The 25,048-nt window shown below is 40.4% G+C and overlaps 2 protein-coding genes across 2 annotated transcripts in view; both read right to left on the reverse strand.

The window, feature by feature from the left end:
• st6gal2a (ST6 beta-galactosamide alpha-2,6-sialyltranferase 2a) overlaps nt 1-12,519 on the reverse strand; it is a 90,331-nt gene extending 77,812 nt beyond the window's left edge. The window contains exon 1 of the mRNA XM_063496970.1: nt 12,411-12,519. The gene's annotated coding sequence lies outside the window, so the exon portion shown is untranslated. The remainder of the gene's footprint in view (nt 1-12,410) is intronic.
• A 1,267-nt stretch (nt 12,520-13,786) lies between these two features.
• Nucleotides 13,787-24,030, reverse strand: jam2b (junctional adhesion molecule 2b). The gene is made up of 10 exons (XM_063499165.1): nt 23,942-24,030; nt 20,528-20,593; nt 19,995-20,105; nt 19,698-19,847; nt 16,869-17,050; nt 16,634-16,742; nt 16,436-16,543; nt 14,777-14,795; nt 14,645-14,684; nt 13,787-14,499 (listed from the first exon to the last, which is right to left on the reverse strand). Exons 1-10 carry the CDS (start codon nt 23,982-23,984, stop codon nt 14,461-14,463), a joined length of 867 nt encoding a protein of 288 aa, XP_063355235.1. The 5' UTR covers nt 23,985-24,030; the 3' UTR covers nt 13,787-14,460.
• Between the last annotated feature and the right edge of the window lie 1,018 nt (nt 24,031-25,048).

Raw genomic sequence — 25,048 nt, forward strand, 5'->3', positions numbered from 1 at the left:
CACTGTCCAAGCAGAGGAATGGTGGTGTCAGCTGGTGTTGCTCATCTTTGGAGAACATGTTTTTTTGATGTAACACTTTATGATAAAATTCAAAATGCACAAAATACATTAGTTGATGCATGAATCATTGCCGACCCCATAGCTGTTAATGTAAGTCTTCCTCTATTTGGAAATGATCAGCCTAATATGAGTTTATGCTATTAATTAAAGCTCAGCAGATTATTAATTAATGAGTGTTAATTTACAGTTCCTTCATTCATTCATTAGCTTTGATTAAATTGTTTCTTTCTTTTTTAATGAGATCTGGTCCTGTTCTGCTTTCAAAGAGATTCGGCAAACACGCTATGCTAAAAAATCCCCTTTTATATTTAAGTTCTTGTTCCATTAGTGGCGTATTTTCAAGCATTTTTCCTGAGTCAAAGCCACAGTGTCAGGTCTCTCTTCCACTACGTATTGTAACTCAACGCAATCTCAGATTCTGCTTTTCTTTCATCTGTCTTTTTGAAACGTGTTCCTGGGGTTTGCTTGCAACGTTCAAAGGAAAATGGCCGTCCTCTACAGCAACCTGCTATCCGACGTTGAAACCTTTGCAACTTTTCAGGAAGTCAAAGTACAATTGCTTTAAAGAGAAATTATGTTGGTAGTTGGTGGTCTGAAATAGTTCTCCCCTTTCTTTTATAATCTCTGCTCGGTGCTCCCATTCCTCCAGTTATTACAGACATGTCTGCACCAGCGCTGACACCTGGACTTGCTTGTGGATTTGCCTCTTTGGTCAAATCTGTGACACCTGGTCCACAGCCAATGGGAATTGATGCTAATTCAAAGCTGCTAAAAATAGAGATACTCGACTGTATTATGGATAATTCTTGCTCATAGCTTACCTTTTCCCCCTTACTTTAACTCGCTCTCACCAGCCGGCAGCTTACCCACTGTACCCTAACTAGTGGTGCCATGTAACTAAAATACATTTATTAAAGTTCCCTAATATAATTAATTCTGCATGTTTGTCATGCAGCTATATTATATTACTAGTATAAGAATAAATTATACAAATTAAACACTGTAGTCTGTGATGAATTTGCTCCAATTGCAGTTTCTTTTTTCCTCCTCCTTTTTCTTAAGCGGATCATCTGCCTCCATCTTACCCTGTCACACCAACCCTCTACATGTCCTCCTTCACTACTTTTCCTCATATGTCCAAACCACCTCAGGCTTGCCTCTCTAATTTTATCTCCAAATTGCTCTTTGCTCTGTGTCCCTCTGATGTGCTCATTTCTAATCTTGTCCATCAGAGTCGCTCCCAGTGAAAAGCTTAACGTCTGTCTTTTTTGTTAGCGTCACCATCTCCAATCTATACATCATACCACCATCCTGTGAACCTTCCCTTTCACTCTGGCTGCCATCCTTCTCTCACAAATCATCCACTCATCTCCACCCACTCCACCCTGTCTGCACACTCTTCTTCACCTCTCCTGTGCACTGACCATGGATGGTGACCCCAGGTATTTAAACTCATCTACCTTCATTACCTCTACTCCTTGCAGCTTCCCAATTCCACCTGACTCCCTCTCGTTTAGTCACTACAGTTAAATGTCACATCCTGCAGTAATCCTGTTTAGGAATTAAACTAGTCGACATTATAAACTAATACAGCCTCAAAATGACACATTTAAAAAATCACTCAGTTGACAATGATTTAATTCAAGATCTTTTTCCTGTCATGTACTCCAAATATTTCCAACTACAAATGTTTCCCATTCATTTTTATTATTAGCTTGATCGATTGTTGACTTTACAATACAAGCTGATTGTGTTGCTTCAGGCTCTGGTTTGTTTTGTCTGAATTGTTACAAGCCAAACAAATAACTGATTAACTGGGAGGGGGGGAATCATCAGATTGGGGCAATAAACAATAGATGGAAAATTATTGTTTTGTTTCAGAATCAGGATTTGCTCCACCACAACCAGCAACAAAAAATCAATTAGCAACATCAGTCTGTTAATCTAACAGCACCAAGAGGAGCAGGGTCTGTTTTTCTGCACTGATTACCTTCTTAGTGTTAGTACTTTAAGTACATTTACCCAGTCATATTTCCATATGTTTATTTCTGTGCAGGCTTTTCCTTCTAATTTAAGGGGACATGAAATGCGCCACATTTAGAGGCTAATTTACACCACTGAGCCCTGCTCTCAAAAACCAACATAGATGGAACTCTGTCTGTGAAGCTGGATTAAAGAAATAAGTGGTTAAAGTTCAAGTTCTGTCAGTAAGAAGTGTGACGTCATGCGGGTGGTTGAAGCTAATAGACTTACATTAGTTTATGCTAGCTAACTAGTGACAGAATGGATAACTCAGAGAAAAATAAGAACTAAAAATCAGTTTAAGGGGATCACATTTGTGCTGCCTCTGGCTGCAACAATGAGTTTTATGTTAAGAAACCGAGGATGCACTGTCCACTTTCACTGTCTGTCTCTTTAGCAGTAATTAGTAATAAGTTAAAGTGTAATGACAGTCATGCTTGTGCTGTGACTAACATCGGAAACAAGCGCAGTATTTGTTGTTGATTTATTATTTATTGTCTTTATAGAATAATAACTTTGAGATAGTGTAACACTTTGAGAATTATATATGAGTTTTATTCCAGTTAAATGAATTCTCAGGGAAAAATGTATCCATCTAGTAATCCTTTCTCTTCCGCTTAACCTTATAATTTCTATTATAATTTCTTACATGTATCTTTGTACTTTTGTCTTTTTTCCCATTTGTAACAAGATAAGTCTCTGTCTCTGGCTCTGTTTTTCTACCAAGGTCACTCTATAGCCGGCGGGAGGTGGGGGTGGTGGTGGTGGGGGGAGTGCCAGGAAGACAGCAGCACTCACCGAGACAAGAGGTCGTAATCAGAAAGAGTTAAGCTATAATCAAACATGGACCTCTGGCAGAAAACAGACAAAGCGTGACAAAAGAGAAGAAGAAAAAACATAATCACAGCAAGGAGGCGAAGAATTTGATAAAAATACATCTGAAGGAAAGCCTTTAATCACATGGGGAGAAAGAGACAAAGGAAAGCTGTGTGGCTGAGAAATTAGAAGGAAAAAAAAACGAACACAGACAGAGTGGGAGAGGTGGACAGAAAGAAGAGACAGAAGGCAGGATCGAGTAAATGGAAGGGTGCAGGGTGTTGGTATTTTTAACATGCACTAATCACAGCCAGCACATCAAATGTGGCCTGTTGCAAAGACGCCCTCTGTGTTAATCAGAGCAAAGAAACAGAGAGGGGAAAAATGATTACTGATGCCAGGACAATACTGTGCAAATCCAGACTCAAATATGCTGCATAAAGAAGGGGATTTGGTGCATACAGCATAAGGAAATGAGCACAGAATTGAGTAAATTTGCCTCCTTATGTAAATCGTCTACGCATCAAAGATTCTTCCTGTAGAGACTCGGGGGTTTAATAAGCTGGGAGGCGGGCGTTTTTTTTTCCCATCCTCACTGGGCAGAGGAGGGCAAAGCAAGGAAAAAAAGGAGGGGGAGTGGGAAGTTGTGTCTCAAGACAGGGTGAGGATAAAATCAGCCTGTCTCCTCCATGTTTGCTTCTTCTGGGCTCTGCCCTCACTCTTCACTCTGCAATCCTGGTGGCTGTCTGAGGCTGTTAATGAATCCCAGCAGATTAGCAGACTATCATTTTAAATTCACAACAACACAAGACTTTAGCTAATTCACCAAAGCATCCTTTAATTCACCAACAACTTGTAGAAACCACATTATTATTTTGGCCTCTGTCTGTTCTCTGCAACAAATTTTTTTTTTTCGTCTTTTCATGGCTTTGATAAACATTCATCTCGCTGATGCCCGCGTCCTGCTGCAGTGCAGCGTGTTACTGCAAGGGATATTGATGAGCTGTTGGTCTGAGGATGCTCAAATCACACAGCAATCAGGCCTCATCATAGCTCCCGTGGCCAGACAATCAGCGTGCAGTGAAGGCTCAGGTACACTTTTCCTCCCTTCCTAGCGGCGTACCGCTTTCTTCTGTCGTTAGTATGAAGGCCACGTACAAAATGATCATCGTTTGTGTTTTCACATACTGATGGGTTGCACTGGGTTGTTTTCTAAGCTCTGCTCAAGGGACAGAAAGTCTAATCCAATATAGAGGCATTCAGCGACATCCAGCAAGTGGCGGGACAGTGCAAAGGCTTGTGCACGGCAACGCTCATCCAGCCACCGCCGGCCGATGGGAGTGGGATTGTGGAAGCCTTTAAATGCATCTTGGGGGCTGGATAGTGGAGGCTATTATACAAAGAATCATGACAAGAATTCAATAACGGCGCTTTTGTCCTGTGAAATCTCACTCTTCCCATAAGGATCCTTCTGTTTCTGCCTCTCTTTCCACTCCCCCCTTTCTCTCGATCCCACTGCTCCTCAGGGGGGAATGAGTTAAAAGCATAATACTGAGAGTACTTGAGTGCTGAGGATTCCTCTTGAATGCTAAGCAGCCTTATCAAATAGCACACTGCAGCACAGGATCATAGGTACTGATGGGCAGTGAGAAGCTATACAGACATCTGACGAGACTGCACACCTCCCGGTGTAAATATTGAAATAAATCATAACCCACGAGACTCGTGATTTTAGTGCTGAAACTATCATGCAATAATCAGCTAATTAGGACCTGGTCCACGTTTGAGGCAACACTGCAGCAAAGAGATAAGAGTTACTTTACCTTAATAAAGGATTTCACACCATTAAACAAAGGGTGATATGGGTTAGTTGTAAAACCTGCAGCTCTGCACTAATTTCACTGTACAGAAACTGTGTCAGTGCTGTCTGTAGAGAGCATTCACACGGCATGTGATTACAGTATGAACACTAAACAAATTTACAGGTAAATGAAGCGAAAGTCCACACAAGAAAGCAACAAACAGCTGTGACCTGGATGTTCTTTCTCTCCGCATTGAAGTGATCAACAGAGACTGGGAAAAAAAGATACTGAGCTCATATTTCTTACTTTACAACATAAAGGTCAGATAGGATGCAAATCATGAGGTGGATAATCCAAGAGAGTATTTGACTTTATTTGATTAATTCATTAAATTTGAATGACTCAGGTCAGGAGTAGGCTAGTGCAGCAGAAACCTCTTTTAACAAGCCCATTGCACCATATATAGCTCACCATATGCAGTATTGATGAATGCCAAAACAGAAAAAATGCACACAGCGTATCAGCAAGACTGAAATGAACATTTTTTGCTGTTTTACCTTTGCATCCAGGACTGTTTATGCGCGCTACATTAGCCTGCGGGGCTCACACTTTGCTTGAACATCACACTCGGGATTTCACTGTTTGCGCAACATGTCTGCTTTCTACATCACGTTCTCCTCGTAAACATTTCATATCGCCGGCACGACAACTGCACACGGCTAGTTTGGAGTAAATTAATGTACTGAAACCCTGCAGGTCTTGAAAAGAAATCAGCACAAACATCTGCAGCCACAGATCAGCAAGTAAAATTGTAAACAAGCTAAAGCAGAAAATCAAGTCAGCTACCTGAATATCACTGAAAAGAATAATAAGAAGCTAGTGGGAATTTTTTGTTTTTTTTCTGGAGGCCAGAAATTTCACAAATGAGCTCCCAACCTTTCCCTTACTTTACACTTGAACACATCACAGTGAACCTCATTTCTTTATCAGATAGAACATGTTTAGGCTCTCATTTATGGCAAACATCTCAACACTAACACCGTCTTCTCCATCTTCTCCTTCTTCTTTTCTCATTCGGCTGCTCACCTCAGTTTATTATCTGAGTAATATCTATTATTATTAGTTTATTATTATCTGCCAGCATCTCTATGTATACCTAACATCCTCCTCTCTCACACCAACCCTCCCTCACTATATCCATGAATCTTCTCTGAGGTCTTCCCTTTTTACTCCCGTCTGGTAGCTCCATATTCAAATTCCTTTGTCCAGTATATCCACTACCTCTCCTCTAACTTTACCTCCAAACTGCTCAACCCGAGCCGTCTCCCTGATGTACTCATTTCTAGCCCTGTCCATTCTGGTCACACCCACTGAAAATCTGAGCATCTTCAACTCTGTCACCTCCAGCTTGGCCTCCTGTCAACAACGTTGTAATCGAATCAATAATGACGATAATAATCAGACATAATCAGTAGTGTCTTCAGTTTTCTTTAAATTGTTCAAGCTGGGTTTTTTGAGTGGTGTTTGATTTAAAAAACAACAACATAAAAAACAGAACAGAGCAGAAATAATTTATTAATTATAGGATGAATTTTACCCCTCCATGAATCCCTACCTTATCGTGGTAGAGGGGTTTGTGTCCCAGGAATCCCACTGGCTATGTTGTCCGGAAGCTTTTGCCCCCTGGCCGGCCTCTCTCTTAGAGATAGGGTGAGAAGTTCGCACATCCGGGAGGGGCTCAGAGTAGAGCCGCTGCTCCTCCACATCGAAAGAAGTCAGTTGAGGTGGTTCGGGCATCTGACAAGGATGCCTCCTGGGCGCCTCCTGGGTGAGGTGTTCCGGGCATGTCCCACTGGGAGGAGGCCCTGGGGCAGATCCAGGACATGCTGGAGAGATTATATCCCTTGGCTGGCCTGGGAACGCCTTGGTGTTCCCCCGGACAAGCAGGAGGAGGTGGCTGGGGAGAGGGAGGTCTGGGCTTCTCTGCTTAGGCTGGTGCCCCCGCGACCCGGCCCTGGATAGCCGCAAGAAGATGGATGGATCAGGATGACTTTTAGATTTATTTGTCCATCCAACCCATTGCTTTTCTTTCCACTTATCCGATTTAGGATGTCAGAGGAAGGCTGGAGCATATCACAGCTCTTGTAGGATGAGATGCAAGGTACACCCTAAACAGTTAACCACCCTACTGCACGACTAGCACGCACACCGAAGCACACGGTTCATGCTCACAACTACGGCCAGCTTAGAATCACCAGTTAACCTCCCGAGCATGTCTTTAGACTGTAGGAGGAGGAAGCCAGAGCGCCTACACAGGGACTTTCTTGCAGATCTCGACACATTACATGAGGTTGACATATTTCCTACACATAGAAGAGTGGCATCAGGGCTGATTGTTTAAAATTTTTAGGCGATGCTGTGCAGCCAATTTGAAACACACACTAATGAGGCCCATAAAACTTGAACACCTTCATTTCTTTAAAGGTACCAAGAGGGAACCCACGCAGGCACAAGGAGAACATGCAAACTCCTCAGACAGTTGGCGAGGAGGTGGATTTGAACCCTGCTGTAAGCTTTGCACCACCCCAGATGTGACACAGTTTGGCTTCTTCAAATGGCAATTTTATTTAAACTCCACGTGCTTAACATAAAAAACATAAAAACATATAGCTATGTCTGCTTTGCCTTAAGGCAACAGAAAACAACAAAACAAAGTTTACAAAGAAATAAAACATAAGTTAACAAACACATAAATGTATATACGCAAACAAAACATTTCATCACTCTGTCTCTTCCTCTCCGCTCACACCGCTGTTTGAACTCAAAGAAGAATTACAATGTTGTTGTGGGAGTTAGAGTCCTGACTGATTGCTGGTGCAAGTGTGTATGTGTGTATGCATGTGTGTGCGTCTGCGCGTGTAGTGGCAAAACCATTTCCATCCTCTGTCTCGGCTGTAATTGCACATAACAGTCCTGTCAGGGAGCGACGCTGAATAACAGCGCAATTCAAATGGAAGACATGAAACAGAGAGAGCTCACATAGCAAACTTTCTCTCTGCTCTCCCTCTCGGCTTCACGCACAAACACACAGCAGGACTCTTTGCATTGTAAGAGAGAACCACGGCATGAAGATTTAATGAAAGTGTGGGGGACGTTTTCTGCTGGGGTTTAAATGTTTAAATGTTTCTATTTCTTACTGCCACAGTGGGAAGAGACAGTTTCCTGCGGCAATCCGTGTGTCACTGGTCTTCTTTCCAGCTCCCTTTGTCGCAACAGTTTCCCTGAGGCACGAATGAATTAATGCGTGTATGATGTAAGCTTTGCATAAGCCAATAGCTGCTAATGGTGGAAGGCTATGGCAACTGTAAATGTGCTGCAAAATGATCATCACACACAAAGAAACACAGCTCGCAGAAGCAGATTCTTATAGCAGATCAGGACTTGTGAACAATGAAAAAGTCAAGTCCTCTGTGAGAAGGGTGCGCCACGTGCTGTGAACGTCGTGCCACCTGCTCATAAAACGTAGGTGCTTTATGGGGGGGTTGGAGAGGAGTCTTATCTTGCACAGAGCATTATGGGTAAGGCCCCAGTGAAGGCAATTTAGGCTCCAGGCAGCAGCACAGGTCAGAGGATGTCCTGGCTCGAGGATTTAACATCTAAGAAAGCAGCAATCGTGACACAGAATTTATTTGACAGAGACCGCCCACTCGCACTCAACTGTGCCGTCTCACTTATTTTCTCACTCACCCCCACCCACCCCCCACTGTCGCTATTGGACAGATACGCACACATTCACAAATGTGATGTAACAGCCCCCTTGAGCTGTAATCCAGAGTGAGCATCCATAAAGGAGACCTGTTAGGATGTTCAAAGGAAATTGCGAAAAATGACCACAGCAAGCAGTTCAGCAGGAACTGTGTGTGTGTGTGTGTGTGTGTGTGTGTGTGTGTGTGTGTGTGTGTGTGTGTGTGTGTGTGTGTGTGTACTTGTATTTCTAATTTTGTGAGGACAAACAGGTCTGACTATATGGTGCATAAAAGACAAAGTTTTATGGTAAATATTTGCTTATCATGTGCGTGAGTCTCCACGAAGTCATTTTAATATCCTCCAAGGTCGACGAAACACACCTGTTGGTCTGTGTGTTTTCTTATCATATTCGTTTAGCTCCAGTGACAGATATATGTTCTCACCGGCAATAAATATGTAAAGAGTGCTCCTTCACCTCTTTCTCCCTATAAATTAATTGAAAGGTACGCCCAGGTTGGAGCATGTGTTACTTGCATATGTAAAATATGAGATCTCCTCCATACCTGCTTCATGCCCTGGAGGACGGGACTGTGACTCCCCACAACCTCTAGCAGATCATTACATGAAGGAACCTTTTAAAAAAACAAGCGCGTCCATGCTCACAGGTGTACACACGGGTGCTCACACACACAAACTACACCCTTTTTGGCTCCTACCTCAAAGCACACTGTGCGCTGTCAATCTTACATGCTGCACAATAATGTTTAATATTTAGTATTTACTGTCATATTCCCATATATCATTGTGATGTTGTTTATTATGTTGCTCTCGTTTTCTTCTGCTTGTTTTCTTTTTTCTTTCTCAACAGGTGATCCAGGTGATCGATATATGTATTTTTTGTCGGCTTATTTTGTTAGTTTTTGTTTTTTGCCCTTTTTCCCCCTCCCTCTTCTCAGTTGTTTTTCTTTCCCTCTTTCTTTCTCCCCTTTCTTTCCCCCAATCAAGTCTGTCCCGGATTCAGCAAATGAAAATAAAATAAATAATAAAAGGTGAATCAAATGGACCATTACGGCAAGGCTGGGATGGTCAATTTGGTAAAGTAAATCCGTTGGGCATCTTTCTTCGCCTTTAGACAACAATTCTGGTGGCAAAAGAGCCAAACGGGACAGGCAAAAAAATAAATAAATAAATAAATAAATAAAATAAAATAAAATATGAGATCTAGAGATCTAGAGGACACACAAGGATGCAAGAGGTCAGACAAATACCCAGGAGCCTGTCTGTTCGGGCCTTTGTAAGTCAACAATAACATTTTCAAATCAATTCTGAAGTGAACAAGGAGCAAATGAAGAGAGGCAAGCACAAGGGAAGTATGTTCACGTATTCTAGTTTGTGTCAGAAGACGAGCTGCAGCTTTCTGGACCAATTGCAGTCTTCCAAGGCAGGTCTGACTAACTTCAACATATAAGGAGGTACAATAGTCAAGCTGGGATGTGATAAAAGCATGGATCACCCATTCAAAGTCAGCCTTCACCTTAGAGAAAAGCCTCAGTTTGAAAAAAGACCACTGCACAATTGAGCTAATCTGTTTTTCAAAGGTGAAATTACTATCAAATACAACCCCCAAATTTTTAGCGTGCAACTTAATAAAAGTTGTGCTGAATGAATATTGGCCAGCTCTTGAGGTTTGCAACCATTTGTTTCCCCTCACCTCTCTTATTTCTGTCAAGTTCAGGTCTGAGCTTTGAGTGGGTCATTGCAGCACCTTGATTCTTTTTTTTTTTCAGTCTTTCTGGTTTTGATTTGCTGCTGTGTTTGTTTCATGACCCACTTTAGGCAAAGCTTTATGTGTTGGATAGATGGCCACGCATTTTACTCTAGAATACTTTGTGCGTGAGACAAGCCTGCCTGGACAATTCACCAGTGGCTGCATAGGAAGACCAAATCATCACTCCTCCACCACCATGCTTTGCAGTTGCTACGACATATGAGATTTTTGTGCTGATATGCAGTGTTTGGCTTTCTACAAATGTGACTCTATGCATTATGGCCAGACATCTCCACTTTGATATGTGCCACAAGTTGTGTGGTTTGTTCAGATGTAACTTAAGATGTGCCATGTTCATCCAGTATCTCTTCCAGACATGTCCTACTTATTCAGTCTTTTTCTAATGGTACTGTTATGAACTTCAACATTTAACACTCTAACTGAGGCCTGTCAAGTCTGAGATGTAGCTTTGGAAATATCCAATCAGCTTATACATCAAATATGATGTAAAAGCCACCTTATTGTAGATTTAGGCTCTGCAAACCCACATGGGTGCAGTTATTGTTATGAGCTATGTGAGGCAGGCAGGATTGGAGGACCCAAAATGCAGACTGGTGGACAAAACTAAACTTGAAATGCAGCTTTATGCTGGACTACAGTTATACAAAAACCAAACTGGACTGAACAGGAACTAAACAAGCAGGCAGAACACACAGCATGGAATGAAGGAGATCGCGACAAAGGACAAATGGTGATGCGCACATACACACAAGGGCGAACGAGGAAACACAGCTGAACATAATCTAACTAATGAGACAGGGGAAGCACAGCTGAACATGGAACACACAAGACAAGAGACTGTCAAATTAAAACAGGAAGTAGGAGAAACACACCGGGACGCAGACAGACAAAACCCAGGGAAAAGAGGAAAGAGAGAGCGAGGGGCATGACTGGGGAAACATGCAGCTACACCAGGAGACGAGACAGACTTTACAGGAAGGCATTACACAGGAGATGATGGGGAGGACACACAGAAACAAGACCAAGAACTAGAAATACAGATAACTAAACTAGGAACAAGTCACACAGAGAAAACAATAATGACTCAAAAAACCATGAACACAAAACACTGAGTCAACGACCCAGGGACCCTAACAGTTATTGTGAATGACTGCCTGCTTAGGTTGGAGATATGCGAAGCTCCGCTGGAAATCACTAAACTCTATACACTACTGGAGCTGATGAAGCATAGTCGCAGGAGAGTGCATCTGCACAGTCCTGTAAATATGTCTAATTAAGTGATAAAATAGCTGGAGTTGGATTGGACCACGGGCATGGAGAGCCTTTAGAAATCCAACTGCTCAGAAAATGGTCTCAGCTGGCTTCATCTCTACGAGCTACATTAAAATTCAGCATTTTAACACATCATTCATGACAATTCACAAATTGATGTGACACTCTGAAAGGTGCCATTCTGCATGTTGAGTATTTTCACTTTTGACACTTTAAATCCATTTTGCTGCTCAAACGTTCATGTATTTCTAAAGCCAATTTGTGAATGCAAAACTTCAACAGTCTCTTACTTTGCAGGACTGGATCAAGAACAAACAGCATCACATCACTATTTAAACTTGCAATGCTCAGTTTACATAAAGCACACATTGTTCAGCAACCAGATAGATTTAGAAGAAAATCTAAAAATAGGATGTTTTTACATTTTGTAGGTGTTGAAAAACAAGGGTCACTTCCTTCCTTTCTTGCCGTGCTCCATTGTTGGCTAAGTGTGTAATAAAAATTCCTGCCTTAATCTAGTGCATTCAAAATAACATTCAATATAACCTTGATGAGTTTTGAAATAATTGCTTTAAGCTGAGAGCTAGCGGCCATCATGCATTACACAGACAGACATAAAAAGTGTCTGCACAATGCATAGGCCTACAGCGTGGAAGGCATCTCATCTGCATACACTACACCCAATGGTGAGCAGTTAATTACTGAAAAAATGAAACAAAAATGTGTTGTCATTATGCTAAAATCAAAATTGGCTCCCACTGAGGATACATTTCCCCCACACGTGACAGATTGTGAGAACATTTGCATTTTATAGCTCGCCTAATGTCCTTTGCAGCCAGAGAGACAGAGAATAATCTGAGCTTCCATAGAGCCATAGGAGCAGATCAATAGGATGTACTTACTGTGATCATTAGAAAAGGTTATTACCATGTGCGAGAATAGATCCATGCTACCGGTTCCTGACATTGTGCATTCTGTAGCCATTACGGATCTTGAAGAGAAAACGTGAATCAAATGTTAAAAAATATAGATGCATTAAGAGATAATAGATCTTCCCCTGGAAAAGAAAATGGAATAAAAGCTGCAGGAAACAAGTGCATTTCAGGGGTTTTAATTTATGGGCATCACAATGGGGAGAACAAAAAGCACACAAGGAGAATGACAATAGAGCTACTGTTCGTAGACAAATAATAGATAAAGGCATCCTGTAGCCACAGGCCTGTGGTCTCTGATGGTATGAACAGATACAGCCAGTGCTGCACTGCTCTCTAGTGGTGAAGTGAGGAATATAAGGAACGTGTGCACACTCAAAAAGCTGTTTGCTACAAATAAGTGATGAAATGAGGACTGCTATAAAATCTTTCATCTTTAGTATTAAAAGTTTTGCGCCTATTAGCCTGACTGGAAAGACAAAAACCCACGGAGGGGATGAGAGATCATATCACACAAGTCCTTAAAACCACACGTCAGAGTGGGTAAGCAGAGAAAAGCACATTAATTCTGTTGTTGCTTATGTTCACAGTGTGCAGTAATAATCAGTTTATTTATTTCAACATTATTTTTATGATATAATAAGTAGTTTGAATGACTTTTAAAAGTAATTTTAGTTCCCAAATGAGATGTATCTCTTTGACACCAAACGGGTGGCAAAGAATAGCATAGTCACTCATTTTGGAGCAGAATAGATGAAAGAAGAAACACTATGAGTGCAGTTTAAAGATTTGTGGAATGTGAAGGACAGGTACACTGTATTCAATTTGAATGGAGCTTGTTTGTTTCAATGTTTTCTTTGTACACTTCCTTTTTTATGACAAGAACTATTACAATGTTTTTAGTGTAAGTACTAGAAAAACATTTCTCTTTGAGCAGCAGACAATTTGTTTTTATAAAAGACGCCAATAGAAATGTCAAATGTTAACAATATGTGGGACACGGGGACACAATACTGTGCAATCTTACATAAAGTGGGAGTTTTGCTGTAGTTCAAAAACTTCCAGTGTTGAGTAAAAAAGCATTTGGAAAGTTTGCTTTGAGAGCAGCTTTGCCCAAAATGTTGAGGATTAAATGTAAAACCTGTTTCTGTTCTTTGAAATTTGCACAAATACTTTGAACACATACTGACATTAATGTCACTGCACAAATCAGCATATTGTACTTCCCGCCCTGAGTGTGTGCCTGACTCTGTGACAGTAAATAATCCAGCTTGAATTCCAAAGAGCTTTCTTATCCTTTCTTTATTGGATAAAAGTCATCACAAGATTTGAGTACAAAACATTTACAAAGCTTCCAAAACGTCATTCAGTGTGTGCAGACACCTGTTCATCTCTCACTCAATTTACATGATCAGAATTTAAGCAAATACAACCAAAGATATAAAAATACAGAAGAGATCGGCTTACAAATAGGTTTAGAAAAATATGTAAAAACACGAAGAGAAAGATAACGACATATAAAATAGTATCTCTATATGTAATATTAAGTGAAACCAGGAAGAAGGATTCGATCCATGGTTTAGTGTATGCAGTAATACTGTGGGTGGTTAGTTCCCGACCAGTAGGTGGGACTAAAGAGCCAAAACGTTCTCCAAGTAAAGGTGGAAAACCGATTTTAGAAGTGTTTTGAAACACTGAAGACAAAGAACATCATGAAAACAGTTACACAGCATTTGATAAAGTGGTAAAGTCATACATTTTGACGTGAGCTTGAGCTACTTTTAAACTGTCAGTGCGTAATTTTATTTACAAAGCAGCAAACTTGTTGCTAAATATTTTACGTCTTTGCTTTTGCTTGATGTTTCAAGAGGCCTCGATCTTCATCTCCATCCCAGACGGCATCGAGCAGCCAACCAAAAGCGCGGCGACAGTCGAACAACCTCCCGGTGTTTTGAGCAGCAACTGGAGTTACTTTAGTTTTTTGGATGGTTTGATGTCAAAGAGGAAGAAGGCTTCGCCCTCAGATCATGAAGGACTGAGTCTGTTTGTAGTGCTTGAGCTGTAGGGAGCAGAGAGACATACAGTGACACATTTCCTTTCATTAGCTTGTGCCTGGTGTTATCGGAAACTTATCAACAGTTGCATTCCAAATTAATGCATGCAAAACAAGCCCTGACTTGATAACGAGGCCTTTGATTACTCACGTTGCGGGTGGGAGGAGGAGGAGGGTTGTAGGACTTGGTGCTAAAAGGCAAGGGGGAGGGCAGTTTAGTCAACACTTATTATTTTGTAATAATAATAAGGGCAACATGCAGAGTGGAAGAAGAAACACCCACCTTTTTGTTTTCTTGCTCTCTGTTCGAATAAAAAACAAAGAAAAAATTAGTCAATACATGAAAATTTGTCAGTTGTGGTCACAATACCTCAATTCTGGCTGGGAGAACTCGAAAATACAGAGATTTACTCATGTAGTCATTTTTATGTTTAACTGAAGTTTTTCTTATTAGTTCTGTTCGGTCTCTACCAAACTCTTCATTTGGTCACCAAATGTGTCTTTCTGTTATTTGGTGCCAAGTCCGGTTGTGCAAAGAGGGTTTATCGCTGAAAACAACTGCTTGCAGGAAACAGTGATAAGAAGAGCAGTAAAACAGTAAATCTGAAAGCAGTAAAATCCAAACAATTGAAAGGGTTTTTTAGGTAAGGCTTTAAATGCAGGAAGGATTCTTTTATGGGAGTATTTTTAAATGGCGACACTATGTTACTACATATATCAGAGTTGTTTTCTCTGTGCTTCTCACCTTATTGTTGTTTTCAAAACGTTAGCATGAGCGTTAGCATTACAACCTGATCAGAAGAATAACCAAATACTTTCTGAAAAAACTATTCATTTTAATATGAAAGACTGGCAAAGAGGACCTCTTCCTCCCAAATAGCCCTTGGATATTTGATAAAGTACCGTGTTCAGAAACATATACACATGTGATTGTTCTCATACTAATTTTGTTTAAAATTAAAGTTTGTATTTGTCAACTAAATCATGTTCCACAGCCATAGAGGAAATTCGTCTAATCTGGTATAAAATAGTATTTTAACTTTTTTTTAAGTAAAATGCTGAATCCATTTCTGACAGCCTAAAAAAATAGCTGCTCACTCATCTCGTTGCTTAGGTGCAGATCAATAAATTGACATGCACTCTGAGAAACAAGTCCAAACGGACGGACTAAATATAAGTGAAGGTGTGAAAAAACAACACGTTCTCACTCCCAAAGCGTAACATTTTACGCTAGGTGACAAATCATCGGTATATTACGCTTTTGGCCACCCAACACATCCCTATATTACGAGTTTGGAAAAATGAGGAAACATGAGAATGAATCTACACATGTACGTTTATTTTACTTAAATCGCTTTGGAAAACACTATCTAATATGATTAAGGTGGTGGTTAACGTTAGGAATAAGGTTAGGGTTAGGATTAAGGTTAGGGTTAGGGCTGGAATACACAGCTGGGTTGTGTGTTACAGCGGGAGTGTCATTCGATTTCATGCACAATCCGGTGCGTAGCATAGGAACACAGACGGCCACCTTTCGCATTCCCATGGAACGCCTCAGGACGTGACAAATCGTTGGCATATTACGCGAATAATGCAGAATTATTACATGACAGGACACACTGGAGTGTTTTTGTCACACGCCTAAACGCACTCTTTTATCCTGTTTTCCTTCTCTCACCCCAACCGGTCGCAGCAGATGGCCGCTCCACCCTGAGCTTGGTTCTGCCGGAGGTTTCTTCCTGTTAAAAGGGAGTTTTTCTTTCCCACTGTTGCCAAAGTGCTTTCTCCTAGGGGCTAATAGGATTGTTGGGTCTTTCTCTGTATGTATTATTGTAGGGTCTACCTTGCAATATAAAGCTCCTTGAGGCGACTGTTGTTGTGATTTGGCGCTGTATAAATAAAATTGAATTGAACACATCTGTGGCAGCATTGCACTACTTACTTTTGCAGCAGCCTCGGCGTCGGCAGACACACACACAGATGCAGCAGAAAAGCATGAACGCTGCCAAACCTGCAGCACCTGCTATTAAAATCGTCATATTCAAAGGATCTGGAAGCAGCAGAATCAGATTTTTTTTGAACATTTGGTCTCCAGAGCATGATGCATAATCACCAGTGAGTACTTTCTTAAAATACTTACAATCAACAACTTTGAGTTGTTGGGCCACACAGCTCTTGGGTGCCCCCACACTGTTGGAGGACTCACAGCGATACATCCCTGCATCCATCTTGGACACACTTTTAAACTTCTGCTCCAGACAAACAGAGACAGGCAGCAGAGTACACGAAATGAATAACAGTTGTGTTTTTGGATCCTTGTATAACATTCTGTACATTATATTATATTGTATTTGCAAATTTTAGGTAGCACTCACCAGTGTGCCCTTGTTTGTGTCAATGCTGTAAGGAGTCTCTCCCGTGGCTGTTAGTGCCTTGTTGTCTTTGTACCAGCGGTAGGTAGCAGGAGGCACACTCAGTTTGTCCTTACAGAGAAGCTCCAGGCCTGACCCGACAAACACGGAGCTTGGCACGTTACAGGAAGGGACATGAGGCGGCACTGAGAGGGAAGAAAGACAGAAAAGGCTAAAACTATATATTTTTTAAATATATTATGTTTTCAGTTTGTAAGACAACACGAAAGTCTCCCTACAAATGCTTAAAATGTTAACATCTGCATAGTGTAATATCACTTAATAGACCTTTTTAGGCAACACTAGAGAGGTCTGATGATTCCTTTTGTTATATTGTTAGATTGATGTACTGATCTAGGACTAGTGGCAACTGGATTAAAGTGGGAAGTGCATTTCCTGCAGCCACCAACCAAGTGTCTATCCAGCCAAACATGCTTCCCATACATCACTCCAGAGATATCAGTTAAAGTGAGGTTTTCACACATGCCAGCTGGGGGGCTGCCAACCAGGAACTCCACCAACAAAAAACAACATTTGCGCAATCATTCTTTTATCTTTACAATGTCCACAAATGACCAACATGTGAGCATTGGCCTTCATTGAAATCTAACAACGTAAAAGAAACTGTGTGTAGAGTTTTATCACAATATGATGACACGTGTGACTTCACGACTTGTAGTAAGAGTGGCAACAGAATTTATCCGCGAAACTCTTGTTTTGCAACCAAGTTATTTTTGTGAAAGTATATATGTAATCACCTCCAATGACATTTAGATTTAATAATAATGAGGCTTTTTTTCAATAAGTTGGTGAATAATCTTAAAGAAAAGTAAACTACACTGGCACAAAACAGTCATGCTGTTGCAACATATCCTAATGGAAGAGATTATAAAGTTTATAAGAAGTTGTTATTTGCAAAAATTTATGTGGTTAGCCAAATATATCTCACAGCATACTCTGTAAACTCGTTATTTCATGCTGCAAACTGCAAAACACCCAAAATCTAAATTCTCTTTGGAAATGTAAATAAAATGGGAACAATATCAAAGGGCATCCAGAGGTATTTCTATTTCCATGCTGGACCTTCACGTGGAAACTTGGATCTTTGTGCTATGGCAGGAATGCATAAACCACTGAGTCGTCATCCCCAAATCTCAGCAAAACAACCATATCTCTTCGAGCAGGAATGCACAAAATAGTAACATTTTTAATTTCAGAAAGCTGAGCGGGGCGATGTAGACTTTTGCCTGACAGCCTTGAGTTCAAACGTTCAGTGCAGAGTATATTCACAGGGAAGAACACAACATTGTGTTTCCTTTAAAAGTACCATATGTGTCTTGATGACAATGAAAATAAAGAATATATATACATTATTATACATTAATCAAGTTATGAATCCCATGTTACTTTTTCCATTTTCTCTCGTTTCAAGCTGAGGATGTGTCAAAGAAACCATTTTTACCTATTTCTAAAAGATATGAAATGGCTCTGTTTTTTGGAATGAAATGTCAAAATGACTTTGGCATCACAAAGTTCATCTTGAGCTGAAGTGAGATAATCTAACATCCCACATCATATAATACCACACTTCACTGATGGCTAGTGGGTGGCTGGCTGATTTGATTTCATCTGGCTAGCACTTTTACAAATTTACGTTTTAAAAATGTTGAAACACGAAAAATCAACCTGATTTATTAATAGTAATGAATAATTTTTAACACCTATGTACTTCCAAGCCGCTCGGATATTGTGTAACGGCTCATTTGCGCTCACCATTTTCGGTGTGATGACGAGCACCGTACAACAAAAGTGACAGAAAAGATCTCTGGGATTTCATTGGATGTGTCCAAATTCACATTGCATCCTCAAAAGGACGTAAAGACAGAGACGCACAGAAGTTCTTGGCTGTTAGACTTGACGCTCTACTCTGACGTGCTGCTCCTGTCACCTAGCAACCATTACAGTAGCAGCTACATGTATCTTGGACAGCAATGTTTGACAGAAATGGAGAAAATCTTTGTTCTATATCATTTTTTTTATCTTAATGGAGAAAATTATGATGTATCTGTTGTTGAATGAACACGACATTTGAATTTGCACAACATTTGTCGGCTCACTGTGATATAATTAAAGGATGACACACCTTCTGCTTTCAGTTTTGACTTCTTTTCCACATATAGGAGCGCCGATGTGGAGGTTTTGCCTGAGTGGAGACACCTGATATAAACAGTACAGCCCTGTGGGGATTTCACCGTCTGTGCAAAACAACCCATGTGCCAAGCATAATGGAGAGTTCTACTGAAGTTAGCATGCTAATAAAGTCATGGTGGTCCAAAGGTTAATGTAATATGGCTATAGCCTGAGATGGGGTAGCTACTCAGTGTAGCACCCTGTACAGCAGTCCAACATAAACGGAACGGGCACTGAGGTAACGGTTATAATTTTCTATCCAGAGCAGAGCGGATTCAGAGTGGCTGCTGCATGCTATCGAGAAACTGCTTCTATCGTAAATTATTCCACATATTGCACCTTTAATGACTGTCCTCACCCTAATCTGACAATTCAGGTGCGGGAGGCTTGTGTGAATCGTTTGCAGTTATTTTTGCACTACAGTCACATTTAAAAGATTTGCTGTGAATCCTCCTGATTTCACCAACATGTACAATATTGTTTCACATGTCACATCACAGGAGCTAAGTGCCATTGACTTGCACTCTGAAATAGTTTAGTGTTCACCTCTTACACAGATCTGTCCTATCCTTATCCTTATGTACGTTTGTAATAAATTCATACCAAGAACATTAAGTGTCACAGTGGCCTCTCCGAGGTTGACGTGATCCTCGCTGGCTGTCACCTCACAGCGGTACTCCCCTGAATCTTTCTGAGTGACGGAGTGTATCGTCAGCGTCGCTCCCTCTATCTTAGCCCGTCCAGCGTAAGGCCCTAAAGTGCAAAAGATGGAGAATGATGAACAAAGAAAACAATCAAAGCAAAGTGTCAGCAAACATCAAAAAAAGACCACACAAAATCTTCTTTATTAAATCAGGGTAAGTTAAAAAAAAATGCGTGCAGTAACGACCTGTCACTCACCAGTGAATTTGTGATTAAAGTAAACAAAAGTCACCCCCTTTCCTTTCTTCTTCCACTCGATTCGAGGGTTCTGATCTTTCTCTGTCTTAAACTCACAGGACAGCACAGCGTCTAAAAGGAAAAGTAAAACAATATTCATCTTTAATCCTTACGTTACCTTTTTTAATGTCTCAAACTCTTTGTTTTTTACCAACTAATGCACACTCATAACTACTGATGATGTATTTCTTGATTTATATCCATGTATTCTGAAATATATTCTGGTAGTTGCAATTTTCAATAAAGAAGAATTATTTTAAAGTGTTCAGTCAACATGAATGTGTTTTTCTTTAGAGGAGAAAAAGACAGAAATTGGACAATATGATATTAGATATGTTTATATCTAGTTTGTTGTTTTCCTATTATTTGGAATTACAATAGGTTAAATATGAAATATATTTTATTAAAATGAAACAATAAGACTGTGGCCATTTTAAGATAGCAGACAAATTATGTTCAGGAATGTGAAAAACTGCAGTGTTGTAAGGTCTCACCAGTGTGCTCGTGAACCTCCACTTTGGGTTTACTGCTGCTTACTGTCACTGATAAACTGACAGGACCTGCAGAAGAGAGAAGATCAGCGTCCTGTGAAAGAGCAGCTTTACTCTCAGACCATCGAGTACAATCTTTAAATGTTTACTGGAGAACATAAATGGAAATGTTAAACATCTTTATAGTTTCAGATCAAGGAGCTTCATGGTAAACCATCAGAAACAAGAAGCTTACTCATATGTAAACAGGATGTTTGCTTAATGCTTGGTTTTTGTGTGGAAGCAGTCGCACTCACACACATTTGACTTTCCAGTCGAAGCCTTAACGCAAAGTATAGAATAGCACTAATAAACTGTGGGGCCTGAATGTTCTCACAACGCAAAATTTTCTTCACAAGAAAAGTTTAAAACTGCAACTGGTGCCCATAAACATAGTAATACATGCCGACAGAGACAAACAGACACTGAGTGTGGAGCTACATCCTGGTGGTGCCAGGAGCGGTGCTGTGCAGGAATGCAGGTGATGGATGGCCCTCTGACAAGCTGCTTTAAGGCGACCTGATAACCCCCTTCAGTGATCTGTCCCTTCAGCACACGCAATCAAACACCCACATTTACCTCAACATTAAGCAGACGCCTTCAGAAAGAGATAAAGAGAAAATAATTTAGAGTGACACTCCACCTAAAAAAATAAATAAACGCTTGAAATGTGGTTGTAAAATCTGACTTTTATATTATTGGCAAGCAATTTTGCTGGAAATAAAGTTTTTATTGTAGAACTTGGAAGCTTCGCAGAGGTTGCTGTTACAGGATACTCCCCTGACATCACGTAAACTGAAGCGGAGCTGCTTTGTGAAACTTAAATGTGTCACGTGACCATCAGTTGTAAGTGTGCTTTAAGTAAAAAAAATAAACATTTGAAAACAGCAGAGAGGAGACTGGTAGTAAAACTGAATTACATAACAAGCTTGTACTTGAGGATTAAAGACGCGGAGAAAGTGGGCTGAAACGGTCCTTCAGTTAATGAGCAGTTAAATCTGATAAACAGATTAATGCAAATTACTGACCAGTGAGTTAATTTTTCATGTGCTGTAGACTGACAGTATCGATTATGCTTAGTAATAACAAAATAATGATATCCCACAGCCCACTTATGCTTTTAACGCATCTTTTTTTTTCTTTTCTTTTCTTTTTAACGGTGTAGAAAGTTTCAATCACTCCGTCCAGCATTTAGTGATACAGAAGAGGAGCGAGCATGAACTGAGTGACATTTTTTTAAGTGGCTGGTGATTACAGATAAAACTTTCAAACAGCTCGAAAAATACAACAAATATGTGGTAAAAACATTGTGTGACAAAGTACTTCTGTGCAGTGTTACATAAAATAACTGCTAATAAATGCATAGTTCTAAATGTGAGAGATGGAGAAAGACATAAGAAAGAGAGGACAAGAAATTTTTTAAGGGTAGGGAATGGTCATCAAGTGAAATCGGTTTAACTTGAAACTTGAAATTTAAATCTTACATACGATGTCCTAATTGATTTTAGAGTTTTTAAACCCGATTTTGGAACTATACATGTGACAAACTAATTGAAGCTTACAAATTCTATGTTATTCAAAGTTTGCGTGAAAATAACAGGCAGTCTGGTAAAGTTTAGTGTCGGCTAAGCCGGTAAGTTTGCAGTATTGTAGTGACGTTTACTGGTACACAGCAGGCTGTGTTCTGTGGGAAATGTTAGGATGTATATCAAGAGTAGCAAACATCAGTTTATTTTTAACATGATGACTCTGATTAGACTCGCTCTCTGAATTCTAACTTTTATATTAGCTGGATTGTGTCAACAGCTGAAAATCAGCTGCTTATAAATCTGCTTATATCTTGTTTATAAAAAACAGTTAACATTAATGTAGCAGCACAGGTCAGCTGATTAAAACCTCAACAGATTAAATATAATCTATTGGAGCCCAAAAAATATCATATTGTAACTTATTTCTTAGTAATTCTTTTTCCAATGCTACACCCAAACTTAGAGATTCCTCCACCTGCCAAATCCCACTTTAACCCCTGACTAGAGATGCAGGTTTCTTGTGTGGCACACTCTGTGTGTGTGCGTGTGCGTGTGTGTGTGTGTGTGTGTGTGGTGCACACAAAGCCATTCTTTATGACAGTAACCTTACCCTTCCCAGCTGGCATAGCATACACATGCACAGACATCTGTAAAACACACTTGTGAGGATCTCTGCTGACTGATCCTGAACACCCTGCACTCTTTTACTTTTACTTTAATGCAGAATGCATAATAACTGGTGTTTTAACACTACATATTTCATTTTATTCAAATGTGCACTTGAAAAACCTAAAACGTAATCCGCTGTTTTAAGGAGACATTGTAACCTAACTGAAAAACCACCTATGATACCTCCGGTGCAGTAATGAAAAAAATATTTTCAGAGTATATTAAAAGACATTTCTTCCGCAGTGTGTCTAAACAAACAGAGTGTAATCGTTTCATCTCTACGAGGACTTTTGGTCCTCACATGTAAATACAAGAAAGATCAAAACACATGCACGTCAAAGACGCAATTAACTGCGTAAAACATGTTGTTCGGACGGCAGCCTTTGGCCTTTAAGATTCCCACAGCAGCATCAAATGCATTTTTTTCTCAGATACCAACTGCTTTTTCATCTCAGTCCAATTAACAGCTAAGGGTCAATCAGGGGCTATCTTCACTGAAACTCTGGGATCTCAAGCTCCTCCGCGGGGGTCACGTGATCCGTCTCATCAGCCCGTGGATCTCGGGTTCAAACAGCATCAGAGCGGGTTCAGTGTAAACATGAAGCCCAGCCACTCCCTGCACAATCTCTACCCCCGCTGCACTCCCCAAACACATCGCACCTCCTCCGCGCTGTCTGTGAAATCATGCACAAGCTCTAAAACTCGCACACTAACAATCAATCAATAAATGTCAGAGCCTCGTAAATGCCCGTTTTGACACTTAGCCTACATGCAGTCGTTTTTAAAGTTGTTCATTTGGCCCAGAATTACATTTTGTTTCAGTGGCCTCTTGCAGCTTAATAAGATGAAACTTGAGTTGCATAATCACGTAAGACGATGGTATGTGTTGTTTTCTTTAGTAAAATAAAGTAGGTCCTTAACTGTTATATTGCAATAAAATGAAAGAAAGAGGAGAAAATGCGTAATTACATATTTATAAGTCTGTAAAAAGGTCTGACATTAAAATAAATAAATGCATAAAACATGTAGTTCAACCTCCCATCGCGTATGAATACATGTTTGCACTGTTACTGTTTAGAAATGTAACGTACAAATTGGCTGACTCTAAAAGCTACACACACTCTCTGATTCAGTATCAAAAGAGAAATTGTTGAAGTTTTGAACACAATAAAAAGCTCACTGTGCAAAATGGTGATGAGCAGAGGCAACGCCAGCATCTTCATGGCTTTTCTCGCGGTGTCGGGGCTCTTTCCTGAGGTCTGTCGGTGTCCGTGGGACTGGAGCAGATGAGTTTTACTCTAAACTCTCTGCAGCTTCTTCAAGTTTCATGTGCAACGGCCACGTGCGCGCTCACGTATCCCGGACAACTTACGGGGCGCGTGCACGAGTTCAGGGTGACCACCCCCTCTTCTCAGACAAAGCTCTCAGAGGAAACATGAGCCTTTCTTTCTGACAGGAGGACCTACCCGGCTGTAGTAGTATCGCATACAGAATCAGAAAGGGAGCTTTTGAATGGTTTCTTCAGCCATTAAACACAAAAGCGTTTGAGGATTCGGAACATGAAACACATTTTATGAGATAACAAAAATACTTAAAATATACAGTATATACACAGTTTTAAAATTAAAGCGAGTGAATTCAAAGCTAAACTGAAGAAATTGTGAGGCTGGGTGCAACAAAGTGCTCCAGACTCTGTCATGCTTGAGGAACCGTTCAGTTGGCTGGTTCGATTTTAGCGGATGTCTTGCACGCTTTACACAATGACGTTGAGTTTCCTCCTTCTCAATGAAAGGCAACATGATTTAAAGACAGTTTTGTTCCAGCAGCCATCACTCTGATGAACGAATCATAGCTTTGGTATCCTTCACGATTCTGTGTGAATTCTCTATTATCATTATCATCCAAAACCTACCTGGCCCTGCATGAAAAAACAAATGCCCCCTAAACCTAATAACTGTTTGTACCACCCTTGGAAGCAAGACCTGCAATCAATAACTGGCAATGACTCTTTCACATCACTGTGGAGTATTTCTGGTCCATTCTTCTTTGCAGAATTACTTTAATACAGCCACATCAAAGGGTTTAGTTTGTCGGTCATACCAAAGCACTTTAATCTGATTTAAGTCCAAACTTTGACCTGGCCGCTCCAATAACCTTCATTTTATTTATTTATTTATGTTTTGAGACATTGAAAGCGGGCTTGCTGGTGTTTTGGATCATTGTCCTGCTGTATAAGCCAAGGGACCCAAACTAATGGTTGGACATTCTCCTTCAGTATTTTCTGGAA

Source organism: Pelmatolapia mariae, linkage group LG16_19 (assembly GCF_036321145.2).
Source record: "Pelmatolapia mariae isolate MD_Pm_ZW linkage group LG16_19, Pm_UMD_F_2, whole genome shotgun sequence".
Classification (NCBI taxonomy): domain Eukaryota; kingdom Metazoa; phylum Chordata; class Actinopteri; order Cichliformes; family Cichlidae; genus Pelmatolapia; species Pelmatolapia mariae.